The 25,371-nt window shown below is 39.5% G+C and overlaps 1 protein-coding gene across 2 annotated transcripts in view; it reads right to left on the reverse strand.

Moving 5' to 3' along the window:
- Nucleotides 1-25,371, reverse strand: part of Pcca (propionyl-CoA carboxylase subunit alpha) — a 356,906-nt gene that overhangs the window by 61,536 nt on the left and 269,999 nt on the right. For both annotated transcript variants that reach the window (XM_026399302.2, XM_026399298.2), the window contains exons 20-21: nucleotides 18,053-18,151; nucleotides 726-779 (exon numbers count right to left, since the gene is read on the reverse strand). In XM_026399302.2, the coding sequence (XP_026255087.1) occupies nucleotides 726-779; nucleotides 18,053-18,151 (153 nt within the window). The remainder of the gene's footprint in view (nucleotides 1-725; nucleotides 780-18,052; nucleotides 18,152-25,371) is intronic.

The following is a 25,371-nucleotide window of genomic DNA, read 5'->3' on the forward strand; positions in this document are numbered from 1 at the left end:
GTAAAATACATTAAGGTGCTCATCATGATACCATTTGTAAAGGAAAAAAAAGTATAGTAGCCTACACCTAACAGTTGAGATTCATGGATAAATAAAATGTCACATCTATCCATCATAATGTTAAATATAGCTTTATTTAAATGATGCTTATAACTATTTTATAACATTATCTAAAACAATAGGATTTAGACAAAAATTAATAAAAGTAGGATACCCATCATAATGTTAAATATAGCTATATTTAAATGATGCTTATAATTATTTTATAACATTATCTAAAACAATAGGATTTAGACAAAAATTAATAAAAGTAGGATTATCATTAAATTTCATTAGAAAGTTAGATTTAAAAGGACCTTATAGAGAAAGTTAAAGAAAACTGAAGGGGATAAAGGTCAAGCTCACTGTTTTCAAAAGCAACTTTATGTAATACACTCTTATTTTTATTATATAAACACAGAGAAAGTTTTTAATAGAGAAAAGTACTTAAAATACTCAACAAGTTAATTTTTTAAAAAATATGTTCTCATAAGAAGTGTCTATGAAAATTCTATCATGGAAATTGCTCTAACACATTAAGGCATGTGCTTCTTGTACAAACATCTTACTTTACCAGCAAACTAAACCCACAATGAAGCCAGGTTGAAACTCATGGGCTGAAACTAGTCAAGTACTACTTTTGTCTCTAAATTAAGAGAATACACAAATAATTCTTCTGTACTTACCACTGTGCCAAGAAACTGAATGCTCATGTTTCCACCAGCTTCTCGAGAAAGACACTTTAAAAAAAAATAAAGTATAAAATGAATGTGCGCCCACCCAGAACCTTGGACATGAGTGTTCACGACAGGCAAATACCGGCATGTCCATCAACTGATGATGAAGAAACACAGCACAGTACACGTCCACACAGTGGAACAGTGTTATGTTACTAAATAATAAAAAGGAATGAAATACAGCACATGCAAAAACAGCGGGAGTCACCAAGGAACATGCATGGCTCCATCTAGTCAAAATGTCTAGAATAGAAAGTGGATTAATGGTTGCCTCAGGGAGGAGTGTTGGGAGGAGACGGGTAACTGCTAATTGTCATGGGGTTTGTTTTGGGATGTGAAAATGTTCTAATAACACTGGGGGTGACAACTATGTACTCTGAACAGACCAGACCCCACTGAATTGTAATTTTAAATGGGTAGAATTAGATGGCACGTGAACTATATCTCAATAAAGTTATTAAAATAAATTAGCATTTGTTTAAACCAACCATGAAAACAAAGTAATTCATTTGTGTCCAGAGAAAAATGAAAAAACAGATTTCACCTTTACATTATATATTTATCTAAAGTCAAATATGATCAAAGCAAATACATTACTATTTACATGTATCTTTCTTGTTTAAACTTGTTAAAAGTCAAAATATTGCTAAAAATGGCTGACTAAATAGTTTACTGAAAGTAAATCAGACTTTTCAGATTGTTCTCTTGGGAAAAGTGCTCTATTTAATCCTAATGTGTTCCTCAAATTTTTCCTTTTTCTGTACTAATCAGAGATGGCCCAGGAGCTTCAAATGAAGCAGTTCTAAATCAGAGATGGCCCAGGAGCTTCAAATGAAGCAGTTCTTCCAGCTGCGGGCTGATGATTGGCTCACAGCGGCCCCAGCAACATCCAGCTGATTGGCTCCTCTGTGGTGATGCTCATTGGAGATGCTCATTGAGCTGTTTCCCCGCCCTTTCAGACTGCCAGCTGATGAGCTACTATGATTTAAAAGTTCCCAAGTCCTGGAGAGACTTAGTGGCCTTCGCTGAACTGCATGCCATGAACTATTACAAATGTATCTTAATTAAACTCCTTTTCCAAAAGTGCAAGTTTACTAACATTAAGCTCTGAGTTCACTAGAGCAATGGGACCTCGAGGGACCCTCCAGAGTTCAGCTGAGCCTGCTGCTCCTTGACAGGGGGAGGCTGGAGAAAGGAGGAGGAAAATGGTTAAATGCAAAATGTTTCCCCCACTTGCAAATATTGCAAGTGATTTGATAAAACACCCTCAGCTGGCAGAGAAGGCAGCATCCTACAGAACAGGGTATTCAATATCCATGCTATCACTTGGGCCCTTTTAGTTCACTTCTAAGAATTAATACTAAGGAAAAAAAATTATGGACAGGCACAAAAATAAGTCTACAAATATGGTATCACCCTGTAGTTCATAGAACTGAAAAATGTCAGGTAATCTCAAGGACTACCAAAAGGAGTCATAACATAAATTACGGTATATCCACAAAGACATCTGAAAATTTTAAAGATGCAGAATATGTTCACACAGGTAAGACTATCCCTTATCCAAAATGCCTGAGACCAGAAATGTTTCTGAGTTGGGGGTTTTTGGTTTTTGCTTTTTTTGGACTTTGGAATATTTGCATAGAGTATACTGGTTGAACACTCCTAATCCCCAAAAACAGCACTCAAAAAGGTTTTGAGTTCTCAAATTAGAGATGCTAAACCTGTAGTGTATTTCAAAGTGCAAAAAGAAAGAACTAAACAGTTTGTTAGAATAAGTCTCATAAAGAAACTCCATATATTATAGAAAATTCTAGAATAAATAATGTACATAAAACAATTTATTTCTGGGAAATTTAGTTGATCTTTTTCTTTTTCACTTACCTGTTTTTCCTTTTAAATGAACATGGATAAGTGAATAAAGGCAAAAAGAGACAAAAAGAACACAGAATAGAATAAAATAAATTATTTCCTTAGTGTTCAGTGAAAGGTTCATGAAGACCTGAGTGGAAGCCTAGATCTGATACTGGGGCTTCTTCTATAGTCCTCATTCTCACTGCCATCAACCCATGGACCACCATGTGTAATGCTGCTGGCTAGCCTTCTAGGAGATTAAGGAAAAGACAGCACAGCTTTAAATAAGTATAATTCAGTATGATGAATCCACTGTACAAGATGTACAAGGTACTGTGGGGTAAAAGACCAACTAAATGCCTGAAAAGTTAAAGAAGATTTGTGGATAAATATTAGAGCTGGTATTCAAAAAATGAACAGAATGCAACCATTCAGAACACAGAATAGAGTTTCTTGAAAAATTAAAAATAGGACTACCTTATGATCCAGCAATCCTACTACTGGTTTTATATTCAAAGGAATTGAAATCAGTATGTTGAAGAGATATTTGTTCTCTCATGGCTCATTGAAGCATTATTCATAACAGTCAAGATCACCAATGGATGAATAAAAAAATTCTGTAATATACATGATAGAATACTATTTTGTCTTAAAAAATAAGAAAATCACTTGTCCTTTGTAACAATAAAGTTGATGTTGGAAGACAGTATGTTAAGTGAAATAAGATAAATACTGAGGATCTCATTTCCATGTGAAATCTAAAACAATTGAACTCACAGAAGAAGAGAGTGTGATGTGGCTCATTTGGTAAAGTGCTGCCTAGTGTGGGAGAGGCCCTGGGTCTAAGCCAGGAAAAAACCCAGATGTGTGGTACACACCCGTAATCTCAGCAGCTCAGGAGACTGAGGCAAGAGGATCGCAAATTCAAAGCCAGCCTCAGCAACTTAGGAAAGCCCTAAGAAACTTGGTGAGACCCTAACAATGAAAATTAAAAGGGGTGGTGATGTGGCTCATTGGTTAAGTACCCCCAGGGTTCAAGTGCTGAAACGAAAATAAATAAATAGTAGTAGAAAATAGAGGTTGGTTACCAGAGGTGGAGAGTTAGTGGTCAAAGGATATAAAATTTCAGTTAGCTCAAGAGGTCCATTTTACAACATAGTAGATACAGTTGGTGACAATATATTATACTACTGAAGATAGCAAGAAAAATTTTAAATGTTTGACCAAAACAAAAAAATCAGTATGTGAGGTAATATATATCTTAGCTTGATTTAGCTATTCTGTAAAGTCTACATTCTTAAATATAACATTTTGGGGTGATAAATAGATACATTTTTGGCAATAAAAATAATTTTTCTGAAATGAGCAGGTATTCTCAAACAGGAAGTTACAGAGAAACTAATGGATTTTATGCCAATTTCAGATTAAAAACAAGTACAGTATATTTAAGGAAAGTTGAGGAGCTCAGTGTGGGCAGAGAGAGGGTTGGCTGAAGAATGGAAATGACAAGAAAGAAAACAGCCAAGGACATACACAGCCAGGTCGCTCTCTCTCTCTTTTTAAAAAGTTTATTTTACTTGTTAATTTTTTATGAGGTGCTGAGGATGGAACCCAGGGCCTCACACATGCTAGGCAAGTGCTCTACCACTGAGCCTCAGCCCGAGCCAACAGCCAGGTCAGTCTTGTCCAGGGCAGATCATTGTTGATAAAGTTCTTATCCTTAAGAGCTGGGGTGTGGCAGGTCTATGTTGTAGAAAGAAGATGGCAAGACTGAAGAGTGGGGACAGAGAGGAGTCAGAGACCGAGCAAAGCCACTGGAAACCTGAGAGGTAAGCAACTCTGATGGTTGGGGCTTGAAGAGCACCTGAACCCAAAGATGATCTCCGTTTTGTTTTACAGACGAGGGACCTAGCACACAGGAAGGTCAGAGCAACCTGCCTGCACTGGTGCTGCACAGGACTCACACCCCTGCTCTGCCTGTGTGGATGCAGTATCTACACAGTGCCTTACACTTGATCGTCAATTAGATGGAGAGTGTTTTTTATAGTAGATGGACAAAATATCTTCATTTCATTTTTATGTGGTGCTGAGAATGGAACCCAGTGCCTCACATGTGCGAGGCAAGTGCTCTACCAACTGAGCTATACCCCAGCCCTAGATGGAGAGGTTTTGAAGGTCAAGGATCAATTCTTACACTTTCTCCTCAATGCCAGCAATACCCCATCAAAGCTGTAGAAATAAAAACCTAAGAGCAATCTTCACCAAAATTCTTTAGTTTTTACATACTATGAAAAATAAAAATAAGTTATATATCCTTTGATCATCTAACATAGACATTTGGCTGGGGAGAAGTACAGGTGTAGCTGCTAAGAAACCAGGGAAAGGGGTAGTGCACAACGGTCTGGACTGTGGACAGGTGACTAATGAACATGCCTGCCACCACATTCCTGAGGTTCAGAGTAGTGAGGAAATACCCTGTGACAGCACCCCATTACTACCAGCCACAGACTTTCCCCAGTAGTGGTTAAATTTTCTGTCCTTGGCAGCCTACGTCAGAAAGAAGAGCCACAGGGCACAGTCCATATTTTAGGTGGGTGGTAACTGGGCATTGAATCCAAGGGCACTTAACCACTGAGCCACATCCCCAGCCCTTTTTCTTTTTTTTAACTTTGAGACAATGACTCCCTAAGTTTTTGAGGCTGGCCTCAAATTTGTGACCCTCTTGCCTCAGCCTCCTAGGCAGCTGGGATTACAGGTGTGCATCACCACACCCAGCCTCACACTCCATTCTTTAATTTCCTTCTCACCCAGTATCTTACCCAGTATCTAATTGGCAAATCCACTGCCAATCTTCTCTGCCCTCCACCAAAAATACATGTCACATTAGTTCCCTTCCTATCTCCACTGCTACCATCTTGATGTAATTTAGAGGTCAGGAAACTTTTTCTGTAATGGGCCATACAGTAAACATTTTAGGTTCTATGAGCCCAGATGCACAATTTGTGGATATTATGTGGCTACTTATAATGTGAGAAAACAAATTTCCATAACTTTTTAAATATAAAATTCAAAATGTAGCTGAGCACAACTTTCTGTAATACTGGTTCACTAATAAGGACAATGGAATTCTTTTATTTTCAGGACAAAGGTTTGTCCAGTATAGGGCTTGATGTTCCTTATCATCAAAATCAAATGCAAATGTTTGCCTATAACTGCTGATCTGCAGTGGGGTTTATGTATTTTATCTTTGACAACGTCTTTTCCCACACAGAGGGACTGCCAAAGCCTGACTTCAATCCACAAGCACATGATTCCACCAGAGCAGATCCACTTCGTGGCAGGCATTTACAGAACTGTTAGACATTTTCCCTGATCTGTGCCGTTCAGCTTATCTTACTCCGAAGTTTAATCACTTCCAAGGAAGGGCAAGCAGAAGTTCCTCAACTGTTCAGCTAAATGGATTAAAATACAGAAATCCCCTTTGCCCTTGCATTGAGGTTTGGAAAAATGCTGCTGAGACTGTAATTAGCTTCTTGTATTAAATGTTTTGACAGCCCAGGAAGTGTAAAAAGAAGCCTGACACTTATCATTTTTGAGCTTCTCAAAAAGAAATGATGAGTGTCTGCGACAATGGATAACCTAAATATCCTGAGTTGATTGCTACACAATGGAGACATGTGCTGAAATGTCATACCGTACCTCGCAGGTAAGAACAATTAGTACCTGTCGACTAAAATAAAAGGATTTTTCAAAGCAGCTTGCTATTATTGTGATTCAAGCGCTAGTTGTTGTCAAAACAACTTTGCCACAGTACAAGTTTTACACTAAGCAGTTTCGTCTTGCAGTGTAGGTTGAATTCGTTAAACTGCAGCATAAGCGATTTCAAAGCCATTCAGTGTTTGGTAACAGTGGTTGAGGGTGGTTCTTCTTGTTCAGCAAAATTTTCATCTTGGTCGAGCTCAAAGGATCACAGTAGCTTCACCTGCACCAGGCCCAGCACAGCTGTGAGCAGGGCACACCCTGCACTCCACCTCTACTCACAGCAACTGCTGCAAGAGCGCCCAGACACATGCAAAGGCTCTGCTCCAACAAAACTGTGTTTTGTTGAATTTCCACTGCTACCATCTGAGTGTTGAATCTCACATAACTTTTATAAGCCATGAAACATTATTCCCCATCCCAACCACTTAAAAATGTAATAGCCACTCAACTCATGAGTCCACAGAAGCAGGTGGTGTGGGCTGGCTGTTGTCTTCTGGTCTAAGCTCCTGGGGCCTCCCACCAAGGCCTGCACCAGACAAATGGATGATCTCTGTCTCCACCATCAGGCCCAGCTAGCTGCCCGTCCTCCTCAGCAGTGATCTGGAGTCACGTCCTATCATCCTCTCCATCTCCTATGCACAACCCTCTAAAAGCTTCATAATGGCAACGAGTAGGACCCTAACTCTGGCTCACAAGGGCCCTAGCTCACGGCCGGGTCCTTGCCCATCCTCCCCCGCTCTCCTCCCCACATTCTTTCTACCTTTCATCTACCAGACGTTGGCAAGGTTTTTTCCTTCTCCTCATTGGTCTCGGCTCGGTGTTGGCTATGCAGAGAGGACTGCCTCTGGGCCCTCGTCTCACTTTCTATGCATTATCCTATCCAGTAGTCCTCCTCCAGCCTCCGGGGTCTTACTAAGATTGCCTTCTTTCTGTGCTTACAGGCTTCCTGTGTCACTTGCTCCGGCTTTATCTGCAATGCCCAGAAGGCTGCCCGAGTCACACCAAGACAATGCCAACGTGGCTTTTCCTTGCCCTAGGAGGGCTGGACTCATTCCCAGGCAAACATTAGTAGTTCACAATAATTAATACGAAAATAGATTTTAAAATTTAGATTGTCATGTGAAAAACAAAAGTTTTATCATTGAGTGTGTATCCATAGATAAAGTACCAGTAAGTTCCACCTAACTTTGACTCCATTCAAGGCAGGCCACAATTACAAAATATAGAACGACCACAGTCTTGTTTTTTACCTTATGACTACTACTTGCAGAGAAGGAAGACAGGGAGGTACCAAAATCTGACATATCTTGGCAAATGGAACTAAGAAAGAGAGGGAATGAAACTTAACTAGAAAAGGGAATTTAATTCTCTTTCTAAAAGGAACATTTCTAAAAGGAACATTTGCTTTTCCCACACTAAAGGATTAAGACAATTAGCTTTTAGAATCCACAAAAAAAACCAAGTACTCAATATGTACAAAAATGAGTTGGATGCATGCCAAAACAAACATGAACTGACCACTTGATAAGCCAAGAGCAAAAGTATCAGTCCAAATTAAGACTTCTATTCCACCTTATTAAAACAGATTCCACCCTTGTTAAAATATTTTCTCCAAATATTCTACCCCTTTTTCTATTTTAAATGGCACTTCATAGCCAGATAAAAATTTCCTTCTTTTCTTATTTTGATAGTCTGCTCCAACATTTACAAAATGTGCTTTTTATTTCTTTAAAGAAAAGAAAATTTTAGAAAAAAAATGGCTCAACATTTGTTAGAATGAAATTCATATAATATAAGCAACTTACTCAACAAAGTCAAAACAGTCACAAAACAAATCAAATGCTCAAAAAAGTATCTTCAATAATAAAATCAGAGGAAATTTAACTTTTAAAAGTAATGTCACTGAGCAGTAAAAGGGAGAAAAGGATCGCTTTCTTCCTCCCCCACCGATTCCCAAATTGATAATATTCGTCAAAGGCCATGACACGGGATTTGTCTTACCAGTCCTCAGTGCAGCTGCTCGTATTATTTTCCATGTTTACAACAATCAATGTTCATTCTATTCAAAATCCTCTTCCTCTAGCAGCCACTAAAATATAATTTTCTAGTTAACAGCAGAGGAGAAAAAAGTAGGTGCATGTGCGTGTGTGTGTGTGTGTGTGTGTGTGTGTGTGCGCGGGAGGGGGGCTTCCAGAAGGACATTTTACAAGCAATTCCCAATCGTGAAGTATGTGCCAGGAAAGACCAAGGTGACAGTTAAGCTCGGAGGACCACAGTCTGAAGGCAGGTAGGCCTGCCTCAAAATTAATATTTTAAACTACAGCTGTACATACATCTCAGCTGTTAGATTGTGATTACATTTTTTAAGCAGAATGAAAAGGGTCATTTCTGCTCTTCTGGCGAGCTGCTTTCTAAGATGTGTAACTGTAATTGATGTTTTCAGGACTGTTAAAAGGAGATGGTTAATAATTACTCTTTCATTTCCTCCTTCTTTAGAAAAAAATACTAACCTCTACTTATTCTAAGTTATATATTTATATATCCTACACAACCTAAATAGATGGTTTCATGTTAAATTTGATGACTCTACAGTAATCACACACATATAGTACAAAATAATAGCTAATTACTTCTAAGAGGTGGTGGGTGTGGGAAGACACATCTTTAAAACATGGAAAACACTTATTCCAAATTCACTTTGTGTGTGTGTGCGCGCACGCGTGCACGTGCATGCACGTGTGAGCGTGTTTGTGGATTGGCAAAGTTTAGGCAGAAAGGTAAGTCCCTTCATTTAGTTTTCTAATTAAAATATTAATTTTCAGGGTTGGAGGTATAGTTCATGCCTAGCATCCTCAAGGCCCTGGGTTCAGCCCACAGCAATAATAATAATAAATACTTACTACTAATAATAATCATTATTATTTTAGCCAGGAATGGGTGGTGTACACCTGTAATCCGAGCTACTGAGGAGGCTGAGGCAGGAGAATTCCAAGTTCCTGGCCAGCCTCTGTAACTTGGCAAGATCCTGTCTCAAAATAAAAAATAGAAAGGGCTGAGGAAGTAGCTCAGTGGTAGAGCACCCCTGAGTTCAATCCCTGGTACCCCCTTCAAAAATATAGTATCCTTACTAGGATTGAAACTAAAGTTTAGCATCCTTACTAGGATTGAAACTAAAGTTTACCTTTAAACATTGTGGAAATATTTCATTTTAATCTAAACTACTGAAAAGAAAATAACTTATTTTGAACTCTAAGTGGATATAAAAATTAACAATTTATTTTCCTCCAAAACAGAAACCAAAGGTTAAATTTCAAAAATCAATTCAGATTCTGTTTGGACAAGCATTTGTAAATAACATCCCAGAGTGTACACAGTCTGCAGACCTGTGCCATCTTCTCCATCATACTCACATGCTTGGTTATATTCTACATTACCTAGCCCACTAAGTATTTTAAGTTATCATGTTATATAATCTATTTAATACTCCAATCAATTCACAAGTCATCCATTTAATCTGGTATTCTGCAGTTAATAGCATGAGATTCCTGTGACACTATTCCAAATTTGTCTGCTTGAACATGGAAAATTAGTTCCACTTAGTTGAATATCAATGACCTATTCAATATAGAATGCATAGAGCTGCACTCTGCTCTGTACCATTATTTATAATAAAATTATCTTCTCTTGAAAACATTTAAGCAAGAATATGAGAAAGAAAAGGAAAAAAGTCTTCAAATGTATACCATGAATAGCTCCACATCAGACAAATGCAGAAATTGTTAGGCCTTAGCAGGATCTCCAGATATTTTCCAAAGTGTTTAGCTACTCTTGGGGCCTGAAGACAACCTGCTGTGAGCAGGTGGATAGAAGAAATCATGCCTCACAAAGAAACAGGCCAATAGCAGTTAGTGGGCTCTGCTTGCAAATGTTCCAACAACGTGAGCGTAGGCAGTGAAAATGCAGTCCATAAAATGCCAACAGAAACAATATGTTCCATCCCAGCAGACAAACGACATTGTATGAGAAATGCAGAACTATTTGAGTGCTCAAAGTAAAACTGAAGAGTCTCTTTCAATGTTTTAAAAAAATGACTTTATAGGAATCTCGGAGCTTGACCACAGTAATAATTTTTAAAAGTTCTACTGATCCAGCAAGTTCCTCACTACAAAGGTTCTAGGGTGGTGGAGAAAACAGAGAGAGCTCAGCACGGACAGGACACAGCATACACTTATATTTTACATATAAGTATATATGTAAAATATTTTGTTTCCTTTGGTCACTTTGGTTATATACTACAGGCAGGAAATCGTTCCACTTTTTAAAAATAGCTCTAACTTTTGTATGGTTCTAAACTTAAAATTAGGAAAATCTGACAAGATGATAAATTTACCTTCTGTTTAAAATGAATTTATTCATTATTCCTCAGTCCATTGTTCCAATTTATTTTTAAATGAAAAATACCAAAACTGTGGTTGACATATGGGGGAACACTGGGGGGTGGAGGGAATCACTGCTTTTCCATCTAAAACACTCTGATTTACAAGGAGTTTGGCTTATGAGTTGTTCAAACTCATACCAAATCAGTAGCCAAGTGTGGCTACTGACGACCTGAAATGTGACCAGCGGGATGGAAGAATTTCAATTATATTTAACTTTAATAATTTTTTAAATTTTAATTTAAACACTGAAGCAATATAATGAGTTTTTCTGTTAAAGACAACTCATTATTTTGGTAGGACTTGAATCATTCCACTGTTTAAGACATGATAGTGTTGCAGGCATGCCACACAGCTGGGTTGTTTCTGGTGTTACATTAGTGACATTTTGTATTGTTTCATGTTGAAATAACATTCTGTGTATAATGGGTTAAATAGAATATATTAGTAGGCCTGGATATGTAGCTCAGCGGCAGTAAAGTACTTGACTAACACATGGGAGGTCCTGGGTTCTAGCACTAGCACCACACACACACACACACACACACACACAAAAAAAAAAATGTAAATTATATAAAATAGTATGTATCTTACGTTATTTATATACATACCATGTATATACATTATTTATATACACAAAATATAAGTATATATGTAAAATAATAATAATAATAATAATAATAATAATAATTATTATTATTATTATTATTATTATTGCAGTACTACAGATCAACCCAGGGCCATTACATCTCTAGCCTCTTTTAAAAAATTTTTATCTTGAGACCAGCAGACTACCACAGGAGCAGAGACCTAGCCCAGACTGCCCACAGCGGGGCGCGCCCGATCCAGGCTCACAGTAGGCCCAGTTCACCCTTCCACCTGAGGGACAGACACCTGCCACAGCCTAGCCTCAGGCGCAGGATCACCCCTTCCCGACCAGCAGACTACCGCGGGAGTCCAGGCCTGGCTCAGATCTGTCCATACCAACTTGCTCAGGACCCAGGTCCAGGATGCAATAACACACATTGAGGGACACCAGCAGAGTTTGGAAACCCAACATCAAGGTGAGGTATAGACAATCTACACGGGTACTACAAGAATATAGGGAAGAAACTGTAATATCTCAGGTCCACACTGCAAGACAGGAAGGCACATAGACACAAGGGAGGAAAGTGCCCCAAACAAACCAGGACACTATAATAACAGAACCCATGGACAGAGAAGTTGATAAGTGTCAGAGAAGGAGTTCAGAAGGTTCATAATTAAAGTGATCTGTGAATTAAAGAATGTCTAAATGAGCAAATTCAGGCAAAAATTGTTCACTACAACAATGAGATAAGAGAGCAAATACAGGAAACAAAAGATTCCTGAGAGAGAGAGAGAGAGAGAGAGAGAGAGAGAGAGAGAGACTGACTCTGAAAAAAAAAAGTCAGAAATCCTTGAAATGAAGGATACAATAAATCAAATAAAAAAACTCTAAATAGAGTTCATAATCTGCTTGAATCAAATGTATGAAATATGATATGCCAAGAGCTTTGTAATGTTTTGAACAACTAATTAAAAAAAAAAGAAAAAGAAAATAGACAAGTAAAGGTACAAACAAAAGTAAAAAAAAAAAAAAAAAAAGGCATAACCAACAGACTAGATCACTTGGAAGAAAGAAGTCAGATAATGAAGACAAAGTATACAATCTGGAAAATAAACTTGATCACACGGTGAAGAAACCATGAACAGAGCATCCAAGAATTATGGGGCAGCATCCAAAGACCAAATCTCAGCGTTATTGGGATAGAGGAAGGCACAGAGTTTCAAACCAAAGGAATGCACAATCTCTTCAATAAGATAATATCAGAAAATTTCCCAAGCATGAAGAATGAGTTGGAAAACCAAACACAAGAGGCTTACAGGATACCAAACGTACAAAATCACAAGATTACCCAGAGCAAATGTAGGCCAAGGACTGCTCGATAAGCAAGGAGCCCGTGGGCGGGTCCTCAGGAGCCTTCTTGATAGTCTTTTTCTCACAGAAATCACAGTGAATCTGCTTCTGCAGGACACTACCAACTCCCTATCTAACAAATATGAATTCAGCAAATGTAGAAAGATTAAGAATTAAATAAAATTGATAAATCAGCTTTTTAGAAAGCTTTTTCTGTTTGCTTGTTTGTTTGTTTTGATGCTCAGGATTGAACCCAGGGCACCTAATCACTGAGCCACATCCCCAGCCCTTTTTAATTTTTATTTTGAAACAGGGTCTCACAAGTTGATTCGAGTCTTGCTAAATGCTGAGGCTGACTTTGATCTTTGGAACTTTCAATCCTCCTGCCTCAGCCTCCCAAGCTGCTTGGATTACAGGTCTGAGCCACTGTGCCAGGTAAGATATTTATTTCTGAAATTCTAAAATTCGAGGCTACTGTCCATTTACCTACCCACCTATTCATTCATTATTCAGCCTTTATACATGCCAGGAACTCAGGAAGGCAGTAGGAATTCAAAGTCAACTCAAAATATCTAATTTAGACTAACTAAAGGAAGCTAGTAACCCATGAAACTCATGATCCAAATGATGGTACTGGCAAAACACAATTTATTTTTAAAGAAAGTCATGAGTAATATTTACCAATGAAAACCAGGAAAGTGCATGGACAGTGCAATCTGATTGGATGAATAAGGAGCTAATTTTCACAAAAACACAGGCTGCCTCCCAAATACTTCATCATCTAACTAGATAATAAAATTGAGTGCCATTTTCATGTAATAACAGGGATTTAGCAATAAAATGAAATAGGTGTTAAGTGTCCATGCACCCTTGGGAACGATGCTAGATGAAGCTACCTAGGCAACAGCAGCTGCCCATCTTGTACCTCCAGAGGATGTAAGAGACAGACTGTTAAGCTAAGAATGTGAGTTTGAACACCATAAGTGAAAGGGACTTGATGAGAGTCTCGTTTGCATGTGTCTCCTGTGGTCTGAGGGATTCTAAGGAAGACCATCAATCGATCCCTAGTTGGTGTCAGAGCAATGACAGAAGTTTGTACTTTCACTCTGGACCTCAGTTTAGGGAAGCAAGGATTCATAACTACTTCCTGTGGCCCAGATGTGGATTATGTAGCAGGACCCTGACTAATGAGAACATCTAGACTCAGCTCAGCAGGCAACCGGAAGAGACATGGTGTGCAGTAAGTGTTCTAAGGAATCCCCAAATCCACAAAAGCACCCTGGGAGCCACCACCCAGCTTCCAACATCTGCCACGTCCAGAAAACAAATGCCAGATTGCGACTCTTCGTTCAAATCAACAATCCTTGCCAGGTTCCTCTTTACCTCACCCTGAAAGAATTTAAGTCCAGGAATTTGTACCCTTAATAATTTTGCTTTATAGTCAAGTGAACTCTTGGTGTTCCCAGAATACTAAGATTTCTCCTGGCTGAGGAGTTTAAATGGTATCTCTTTGTAACCTCAAAGAATATTTTCCAGGTTTTTCATGATGAGTGTTTTTGAAATATATTTATTAGCAGTCCTGTTTTTTCTTCTGTAAAATGCCTGTTCATGACTTTCTGTCCAATTTTTGAAACTGGATGATTTGCTTATTGATGAGTAGAGATTCTTTGTGTGTTGTGGACCCTGATCCTTTGTTTAGTTATGTATTCCAGATTGCTTCTGCCAGTGCGGGACTTGGGTCTTTAAGGTCTTTGGTTATCCAGGTAAAGTTTTAAGGCAGAGATTTAATATCGTTGATTTTATTCTTTTTCTTTATGCTTCAGGCATTTTATGTTTACATTTATTTAAATATGTATTTCTACTCCCATGTATACAAAGATTTTTTCCTAAATGTGCTTCTTTAAAAAAAAAAACTTTTATTTATATTTATTTTATGCTGAATTTTTTCCTGTGCCACAAATTTTTTTTCTTTAGTGTCTTCTGGGATATCTTTTCTCCTGTGTGACCTCTTCTTCTGGAACAAATTGTTCCTGGTCATTGTTCCTAGTCAGTGAGGACCCTCTCACTGTGGCAGGGGAGCGCAGGTGTGGGTTAGTCTGACCACAAGCTCTGTAAGTGTGGTGGCACACCCCCAGTGCTTTGTTCCCCGGGATGTGTTCAGTGACCAGAGAGTCTACATCGAGACCCTGAAGTTCAGCATTATTCTCTGCATTTTAAATTGAGATACTTCAATTATAAATTATACCTCAATTAAAAATTATACCTCAATTTAAAATTTCTCCTCAGTCAGGAGAAATCTTAGTAGTCTGGGAACACTAAGAGTTCACTTGAATATAAAGTAAAATTATTAAGGATACAAATTCCTGGACTTAAATTCTGGTTCTTTCATTCACTAGGAGAATGCCTTGGGCAGGCAAGTTAACCCCTACAAGCCTCTATTTCCCCAAAAGCAAAACAGGATTCCACTAGTGCACACTTTATCAGGCCGCTGTGGGGATAAAATAAACTAGTAAATATGAGGAACCTGGAACAATCAGAGGCCGACATGGTGAGCGCAGAATGAGGCCAGCTGCTAGTCGTGTTATCAGTGCCATTAGCACCACTCTTTTGGTGGGCGTTTACTTTGGTGCAGCCACATAGGGAAGCACGTGCAGTCCTGGTGTGTGAGATTAAGATGTTCTGCCGCCACACCCTCTAGAGATTCCTCACCTCCTTTCTCTAATTCCTGTTGACTTCTCCCCCTCTGCCTCCAATCACAGCCTCAGCCTCCTCCAGTCTGCTCTTCACACACAACAATCCCCAGAGCTCCCTGTAAGCTACACTTCTGTTACACCGTCACCTCCTTACTGAAGACTCTGCCTTGGCTTCCCCTTGGCCTGTGGATAAGGCAGAGCCCAAACTGTGGAATTAAGAAGGCCTTGGGCTGGGGTTGTGGCTCGGCAGTAGAGCACTCGCCCAGCACATGTGAGGCCCATACCACATAAAAATAAATAAATAAACAAACAAATAAAGGTATTGAATCTACTACAACTAAAAAATATTTTTTTTAAAAAAGAAGGCCTTGTGTGATCTGGCTCCTACTTAAGTCATCAGCTCATTCCTCCCAGTTTATTCTGATTGCAAAGGTTGAAAGCAGTGGTTCTCAAACTGGGGTCCCCAGACCAGCAGCATCTAGAAGCTTATTAGAATGCAGAGTTAGCTCACACCACCTTCTGACTCAGAGTAAATGCTATGGGTGGGTCCAACATCTGAGTTTCAGTGAGTCTTCAAGTTGATTCTGTAGCACATCAAAGCTTGAGCTTACTAGTTTTCAGCATGAATGCAAGGTAAATCATTATTTGAACTCCAATAGGAAATGTCAAAAACTGCTACAGCATAATGATGAAATGCACATACTCTGGGGTCACCTGCCAGGGATAAATTTCTGCTCAGCTTCTGCCTAGCTGTGTGTCTATAGGGAAGTTACTTAGTTCACCATAGCAAGGACCCCACAGAAAGACTGCTGGGGTTTAAATCCTGACTCCATCTCTCACTAGCTGTGTGACCTTGAACAAGTTACTTAGTTTCTCTGATGCTCAGTGGCCTCATTGATAAAAATATAAACAATAGTATCTACTTCATACAGTTGTGAAGACTAAAGGAGTTAATGTATGTACGTTGCTTGTATCTGACACACCATAAGCATTATGCTTTATTTATGATTACTATGGCTACGTTAATTTTGCAGAAGCCATGTTATATTTTGGAAAGTCAGAACTGAATGCTAAGATCCACAGAAAGTAGACAAAATTCCCTTCCATATGGAAAATCTTTCCTCACCTTTTTTTAAGGTAAGTGACTTTTTTCTAATACGCCATCTACTTCTCTGCACAAGTTTATTTCCTTCCAATTAGAGTGCACTGACTGGATGTAATGACCTCTTCCAAGAGCCAACGGATCTGCCTTCAAGGGACCATTTATCTCAGGTGTGGTCACTCTCTCCACAGCAAAGGACTGACAAGACTGGAGAGAGATTGGCTGAGATATTTCAGGTGATTATTCTGAACACACATCCGGCCGTCTATCCTCCATGTGAAAGGGCCATGGATGGAGTCGGGGGTCTGCCAAGTCCAGGTGGGGAGAGATCTTGGGGAAAAGACTCTGCCTCTCTCCTCTCACCACCAAGAGGTCCCCCTGTGTGCCAAAACACACGACCGCTGGAACCAGAACATTCGCTGCAGAAAACATTCTGCTGAACCCAAACAAGTACAACAAACCATATTTTGGAAGACACAATAATAAATGGATTGAAGTGACATGAAATTATGTAGCGATATTTCTTTCAAGTGTCTGAAAGAGTTTCATCTCCTGATTTACATTTACATAGAGTTGGAAAATGAAATAAGACAGAGTTAGAATATGGAAGAAAGTATGAGAGAAAACGTTACACAGGGACAAGTCATCAAAACTCAAGTCAGAGTCTAGGGAGGGCTCAGTAGTGAGAGTTGAAGGTTTCTTAAAACCACAGAGATAATACGCCAACTGAGTCTGGCTGGGAAATCAGTTCAGTCATCAAATATTACTGTGAATTGAATCCTCTGCCTGCAGTCTTTACTAGAGGTAGATATGTATCAGTTTTTACCTCTAACGCCCTTCATTTCTCTAAGTCTTAAACATTAGTTTTCTCTGTAAAATCAAGTTAAAGAATCAGCATTCAGTGCTATGGGATTTGTGATTTTTATTCACATGATAACCACATTTTCCATGTGTTTGGGGGGATTTGGGCAGAATCTCTTTCCATAGTTTCCCACTTAAAAACAGAGGTCACCGATTACAAAGAGAATTCTTTCAACTCTAGGTTTCAAGGCATCTCCTCAATGCAAAACATTTTACATCTGGGGAGAAAGAAAGGTTAAAAAGTCATGTGCTATAGGATGACAACCTATACAGCTTGTTTTTCTTTTAATCTTATACTGTAAAATTCCAATGGATAGATAAGGAAGATAATGATGCCTGTCAGCCACATTTTACAACTAAAAACCCACAACAGCAAAGAAAACTGCTGATTCTTTATTTAACAAAATATAACACACTAACCTTCTGAGATCGCCTGAAAAAAATATTAATTTCTCAGATTAAGATATAACTACAGAGCCTCTAAAATTTTTTAAAAAAATGTTTTCAAGCATATAAAGTGTAAGATGAATACAATACAGCTTTCCTCACTGTGTCTGTGAGCACTAGCCACACGGTACTGACAAGATCTTGAATGGGAGGAAGGCTTCTGAGCAGATCGTCAGAACACTCACCTGCACAGTCCTCTGCGTGCCATCAACGTTGACAGACAATAAGGGCGAAGCCAAGTTCCACGTACTGGTCACATTTAGTTTCGACCCATCAACTTCCACCTGTTGTGACACCAAATAAGACTGTTATATGAAGAAAGACAGAAAACTGATCTCAAGTTCACTGCTGCATACAAAGCAGAAGCCATTTTAAACAGATGGCTCCCCAACAACCTGTCATGTTTACTGCTCCAGCCATGAAAGACAGGGTCCAACCACACAGTCTTCCAAGCCATCTCTGGGGAGAGGTGAAGGACCTACGAACAGCTGCCTCTGGTACTGAGGCTTCAAGCAATTTCCAGTAGGGAACAAACAGCCATCTAACTCGAAACCTATCTGGACACGCCACATTTACTGCAATTAGACAAGTAATGCATATAAATTCCAGTGACATTCTGCAACCCACGCAACAGGGCTTGCATATAATATCCTCTCCAAGGACCAAGGAAGAACTTTTTCTGTAGTAATTTTAATGAAGGACTACGCATTGTTATCTTAATTAAACAGACTTTAATTAGGCAAAATTCTTTGGTGTTGAATATCCAAAGATCATTCAAACTTTGCAAAGTTCTATCATACTTTTATCAATCATAAGTGACTAGTTTTATCAAGTCCTCATTCATGACAATGCAAAGAAAAAAAAAGACTCGTAATCTTGCAAAGCAGAGACACTCTTAAGAGAAAAAAATTAATTTCCAAATAAATAACATAAAAGCAATTGTAAAGAAACAAATAAAAGCTAACTTAAAATAACAAATACTAAAAGGTTTTTCTTTCCACTCACTGATGATTATTTCCTAACTCATTAGTATGAGAGGCAAAAAACAAATAACATTATTATTTTAAGTCTACAGTAGACAACAAAGGGATACTTAATGTTTGCTCAAGTTTCAAAATAAACCTGGAGCAGACCCAAGATATATGATCCCTAAAAACTACCTCCTATCACTTCTCTTAAAAACCACTCACTCTTTAAATCCAGATATGAGAGTCCTCACTGTTTCCTGTTGGACCTTGGGAACAGGTAGAGGATGGCAGGGAGAAAGACTAGGGAAAACATTTTCGCCAGTATCAGGAACCCTACCAACATCCGAGCTGGAGGACACAGTCTAGGGGAGGCTGAGGCTTCCGGGAGCCCGGCACTCAGTATCACAGCGCTGCCGAGACGTGTGGGGGCGATGGCACGGCCCTGACGGAGGAGGAAGTAGCTGGACTGTGCACCTGAGTATGTCAGGCCCGGAATTCAGAAGTTTCTATGCCTTAGTGAGAAGACCCTGAAGGTCTGGGTCAGGACGAAGTTCACAAGGTACAGGTGACTCCATGACTACAGGCCAAGAGCAGCGACTAAGGGCAGCAAAGGCCTCTTCAAGGCCTTCAAGGCCCTAACAGCCCAACGAGCACATGCCTCACTGCAACAGGCTCTCTGCAGGACTTAACAAGAACAGTGCTGAGTCGAGCTCCTCCCCACTGTCCTCATCACGAGGCCACCTACCATTTCCAAAAGCCCCCCACATGCTCCCAGCCCACACTGACAGAAGCTGGGGATGAGCAAGAGGCCTGCCTGAAACATGTTACCTGAAAGACGGTGTTTAAACACAGAGGCCAGGTCTGTTTGTACGTAAGTTTTCTTCCCCTTCCCCTACTAACAGTAGAGGGCTTGTAAGAAAGGCTGCAGGAGATGGAAATATTCAGAAACCACATTTCCTAGTACACCTAATAATTAATGAGTGAAACTGTAATTTCACTATATAACTGAAATAATCCCAAATCACAAACTATGAAACACATCTGTGAAAATTTAACGAGGAAAGGAAATGTGCTAAGAGCTGCCAGGTGCCTCGTCAGGCCTCCAGCTACTGGGAATCAGATCTCCAAGACACATAAATCCCACCAAGAGATACAGAGATGCACAGGTGCTATTATTAAATGGGTGAACCTAGGATAAGGCAGAGCGGAGGCAGAGACCACCTGCTTGAACCACAGTCAGACAGCACGGGAAGGTGGGTGCAGACTGAAGGAGACAATGCTTATTCCTGAGTCGTCCCTCCTGTTCACACCCAGCCCTCTAGGCCAGGGTGACGGAAAAGAGCAGGTGGAGGTAAAAGTGGCATGTCATTACAGTAGCCCTGAAATGCTCCTTAAAGAACACCACCCGACCTCCCAGTGCCAACTACTAGTGGGAAATGAGTAAGTAGTGCTGGTGAGGGGTGACAAGGGTGACGTGCCCGGCTGTCCCAGCTCTCAGCCAGCCTCCCCCACCACAACACAAACCCTAATCAGAAAACAACCAACACTGGATCTCAGAGTACAATTTTGGGGGAAAAATTATGAGAAAAAAAGGTAAATTAAAAAGCATATAACACAAGAAGAGTTGTTCAAAGAAACACAGGAAGAGATCAGATAAATAATTCTCCAAAGTCTCAAAGGCAACCATAGGAAATGTGACCCCTCTTTAAAACAAGGAAAAAAAAAAAAAAAAAGCTCAAGAAGAAAAACAAAGGTTCAAAGAAGAGATTATACAACAACAGAAGGAAATGAAAATCAAGCTGGTAGAACTCAGAAAAAAAAAAACGAAGAGAAAAATAACATTATAGAGATAAAAGCCACATTAAGAAGCAACCAAAAATAGAATGTGACTAAAAAGTCATACAAGACATTGAAAAATTATATAAGACAAAAATCGAAAGGACCAACATTATAAAGGCAACTTATAGCAAAGACAATAGATGCACAGGGGGAGGAGAGGGGACACAAAGAAAATACAACCGCCTCCTTCAAAAAAGTACTTAAAGAATAAATGTAAAAGTCAAAAATATAAGACTTTCAAAATAAATAAAACCCTGAATTTATAGACTGTTGACATTTGTGGATTTTAGGACTAAAGAAAAAATTATGTATTTAGGCAGAAATAAGAAATCACAAGAAAGTAAAAACAAATCGGGTCAGCCAAATTACCCCAGAGCAACTGATACAGAAAACTATGGAAAATGTGGTCTAAACACCGACAAGAGGAAACGATGTCCCGTCATTTTATACCCAGCCAAGGTTTCATTAAACTGTATGATATAAATAGACATTCTGTGGCATGTGAGAACGTAGAGGACCTTTTCTTTAAAAATAAGGCATCTCTATAGATACTGATGCAAAACTATCCCCAAGATAAATACAGAATAATATATGCAATATGCCATCATTTGTTAAGGAAAAAAATAGCAATGTATATGTGGTGATTTTTGTCTGCTTGTTGTTGTTTGGCTGGTTATAGTTGGTTTTGGTACTGGGACTTGAACCCTGGGCACTTTACCACTACTCTAAATCTCTAGTCATTTTAATATTTTAATTTTGAGACAGGGTCTTGCTAAGTTACTCAGGCTGGCCTTGAATTTGTGAATGTCTTGTCTCAGTCTCCCTAGTCATTGGAATTATAGGAGTACCCAGCAGCTCATTTGTGGTTTTTTTTTTTTTTTAATACATAGAAAATCACTGAACAAATGAGTAAGCAGAACAGAGTGGCTGAGGAAGAGAGATGGAAGAGAGGCTTGCTTTTCACTATGAATCCTGGGTACTTTAAAATTTTGTCCTGGATGAGAGTATTATATATATTTAAAGTTCACTTTAAAGTGAGAATTAGCTATGTCCTCTAGTACATGACAGACCTTTCACTGTAGGCATGCAATAAATGTGGCAGTTTTCTTAAAACAGCCTTTTTGTTAACTGGGTGATACTCATTTCAGTTTCTCTGCCTGCAGATGGACCAATTTTATCTACCACACCCAATTTTACAATGTGTTTCAGATAATGTCTTTTCCTCTTCTGAAAAAGAGGGACCTGGACCAGCAGTGTCTAAGGTCTCAGCTGGGTCTAAGCTGTGTGCTTCTGTGGTTACGAAGCCCTTCTGTCTCAGATGTCTTCTGACAGTCATTCCTGATAGAGCTATTTCCAATATTGAAAGGAATTTTTGTTTTGATCAAGCATCTCCATTTGGGCATGAAATTTTATGATCCTTTACTTAATAGACAATAGAAGCTAAGAAATGAAATCAAATTCAATGTAGGGATGAAAAGAAAAACAGACCAAAAGTGAAGTGCCAAACGACACAACCACTCACCCTCCAAGGCAGACATTGCTGAAATGTTTCAGTGCTGTGAAAACACTAGAATACTCTGAATTGTGTAAAGACTCCATATATTTTAAGGACACTCAAAAGACACAATACCTCCATCTAGAAACACTGACCTAAAGATGTTATGTTACATCCTTAAACAGGCCTAGTATTTAGGTGCATCAAACTTTTATTAACTATAATACTAAAACTGGGCCACATTCTTATTAGATGACCTTCTCTTTTTTAACTGAAATTATAGTCAGATGTGACTCCTCTCATTTTCTTGTATATCATTATGGTCTTTCCCCACATCATACACCTCTTCTGCCTCTTAATTTGTTCCTTTTAATCAATTTCTGACTTTTGGTCTACACTGGCTATGTCCTCTCTGCTTTGAAACCTGGACAGGACTTCCTAACTACCCACCTAGGTCTCTCCTTTTCTCTGACAGGTTCTAGAACAAGCTGAGTACCTACCTTCTTACTACATACCCTTCCCCACAACCTTCTACAGTTTGACTACTAAACACACATTCTAAAAGACCACCAATCATCCTGATTTTTGGTATTCTTCACTTCTCAGCCAGAAGGAAAGCCTCTCTGAGAAGGTGACCTTTAAGCTAAGACCAAAAGGCGGCAGGAATGTGGTAAGTGTGCTAGTAGTAGGGGGTGGGTAGGAATATTCCAGAAGGAATGTCATGGGGAGGGCAGGAGGCAAAATGAAACAAGAAACCGTGGAGTAAGAGAACTAGCTGATTTGACACCAGTGTGCCAGGAACCCAGAAGACAAAGGTGACAGAGGTCAGCAATGGGGGACTGAAGGTCCCAACTGGAGCACAACACACCCACATTACAAACACACCGTACATGCCCAGGACACACAAGTACCCTAGCACTGAGCTGCGCTCCAGCCCTCCACGTGATACTTTGAAAAGTCATTCCGGCTATAGCTTGAGAATGAATTAGACCAAACAAAAATAAAAAGGATGGTGCTCAGTGCAGCACTGGTAGTGTGGAGGAGAAGGACGTTTGGAAGGAAAGTAGGAAGTGTGACAACAGCACAAAGACGTGAGTCACCGAGGAGAAGGAAGCAGAGAAAGCTTACCAGAGAACAGGAAAATCAGCAGCCAAGGAAGGACACCAGGCCATATGAAGTCCTCCAGCAATGCCCAGGTACGTGGCCTCAGACACAGAGAAAGTGAGGGGAACTGATGGAAGAGTGAAGGGCTGAGGAAGCCAGGGGCACTTGTAAGTGAATGATGTAATTACAGGTCAGGAGATAGGAATAAGAATAATGTCCAGGGATGGAGAGAAAATACAGGTTGCATGGCAGCAGAGAGATTGACCACACACTGGTTGCTAATCTTCAACTGCACGAAGAGAGGTGCAAGGGCAGGAACCCAAAGTTGCCAAGAAGAAGGTGAGATGATGAGGTTGACTCACATGAGTTTCAAAGAAGACGAGGTTTATGAGAGACAGGAACCATGGTCTAGAGTGACACCAGGAGTCACAGTTGAATCCACTGGACATTTCTGAGGTGCAGAGTTTGAGAGAGAAACTACCACAAGGTTTTGGTAAAGGCAAGAATTTAGTAGAACTTCCAGAAAAGGGTGGATACATGGGACTCTACAGGTCACAAAGGAGACAATACAGAGGGCATAGTAGCAAGGGAAGACATAGATTTGGGAACTAACAGAGACTGGGGAGGCCCTCAAATGCCCTGAGGACCTCTCTCCATCGCACCTCACCACCTCTGCCCAATCCTGGGGACCACATAATGTCATGGGACCACTGCTGCACACCTGTCTCCTGCAGAGATCCTGCCCCATCTCATCATGAGAGCCAGGATAATTTCTCATAAGCACAAGAGTGGTCATTTACAAAACCCAAGATACAGGGGACCAAAGCCAACGTGAGAATGAGCAGAAGGGGATGTGGCCTGCTGCTGAGAAGCTCAAACTCCAAGAGGGGACTTGGAACAGCAGTCCCCAGCACAAGGACACAGCGGCTTACTTTCTGCAGTCATTTAAGACGTCATGCTCGTGTAAAGCACTGACATTATGAACTTGAATCGACCAGAAGGCTCGGATGGGTGGGATTACTGGAATTCATCCCTATACCCTCTATTTTCTGAAAACGTTCCCCAGCCTGATCACAGAAATAGGTTTTGTTGAAAGGTAATCAAAATAAGAATATTTATGACATTTAAAACAACAATTCAAACACGATTTCTTTCCAATATCAAGAAGGCATTTTTCCACATTTAAAAATCTCCCTGTAAGCCTATATGCCACGAAGAGCATCTGACTGCATTTCTAGTACTGACGATGCTGATGCGGAACATTTTCCATGAGTTGTTTGGAACATCTGATTTTCCTATCTACGTCACCAGAAGGGGAAAAAAAAGTACACGCCCTAAATTAATTTTACATTTGAGAGAGATTACTTACATCCTTTACCTAAAAAACAACAACAAAAAAAGGCACTTCCTCAGAGATACCTCATGACACAGTAAAAATATTACAGTTTCTATTACACTGGGCACCTGCTAAACAATCGGACATTTTTATTCAACATTAGGAATGTAAAACTTACAAAACAAAGTACTTGCCAATTTTTTTTCCAAAAATAATAAAACTCTGGGAAGATATGGACTGTAAAAGTGTTTTGATTCACCACACACCTTCTTTTTTGTCACAGGCAAATTCTAAATTCTTTTTTTTTTAATTTGTCATCAAATGTTAAGAAGATTAGCATTGCACAGTGTTTGATCTTAGATAAAAATTCAGGTATTCCACCATAACCACATATCTTGCTTCCATTTCTGAAAACAAAATGAAGGATAAAAAACAGACTCGTGAATCAAGCTGTAACTATTTCAGAAAGGAATAGCTAATCCCTGCCCCTGTAACTGGCTTTCAGAATATATCTTTAAAATGATTGTACTATACACACACACAAAAGGAAAAAAGTGCATCTTCCAGATTTGACTCTTAGGCTAGAAAGGGTCCTCAAAGTAACATACTCCAACTCAATCCTCTCCTCCCCTACTTGACACAGAAAGAAATTAGAGAGCCACATAGTAGGAGCCATTTGCAGGAACAACCATCTTGCAACACTCTTTTTTCTTTGGTGTGTGTGTGTATAGATAACACCTTTATCTTAAATTCTACAACATA

Source organism: Urocitellus parryii, chromosome 2, assembly GCF_045843805.1.
Source record: "Urocitellus parryii isolate mUroPar1 chromosome 2, mUroPar1.hap1, whole genome shotgun sequence".
In the NCBI taxonomy this organism is placed as follows: Eukaryota; Metazoa; Chordata; class Mammalia; order Rodentia; family Sciuridae; genus Urocitellus; species Urocitellus parryii.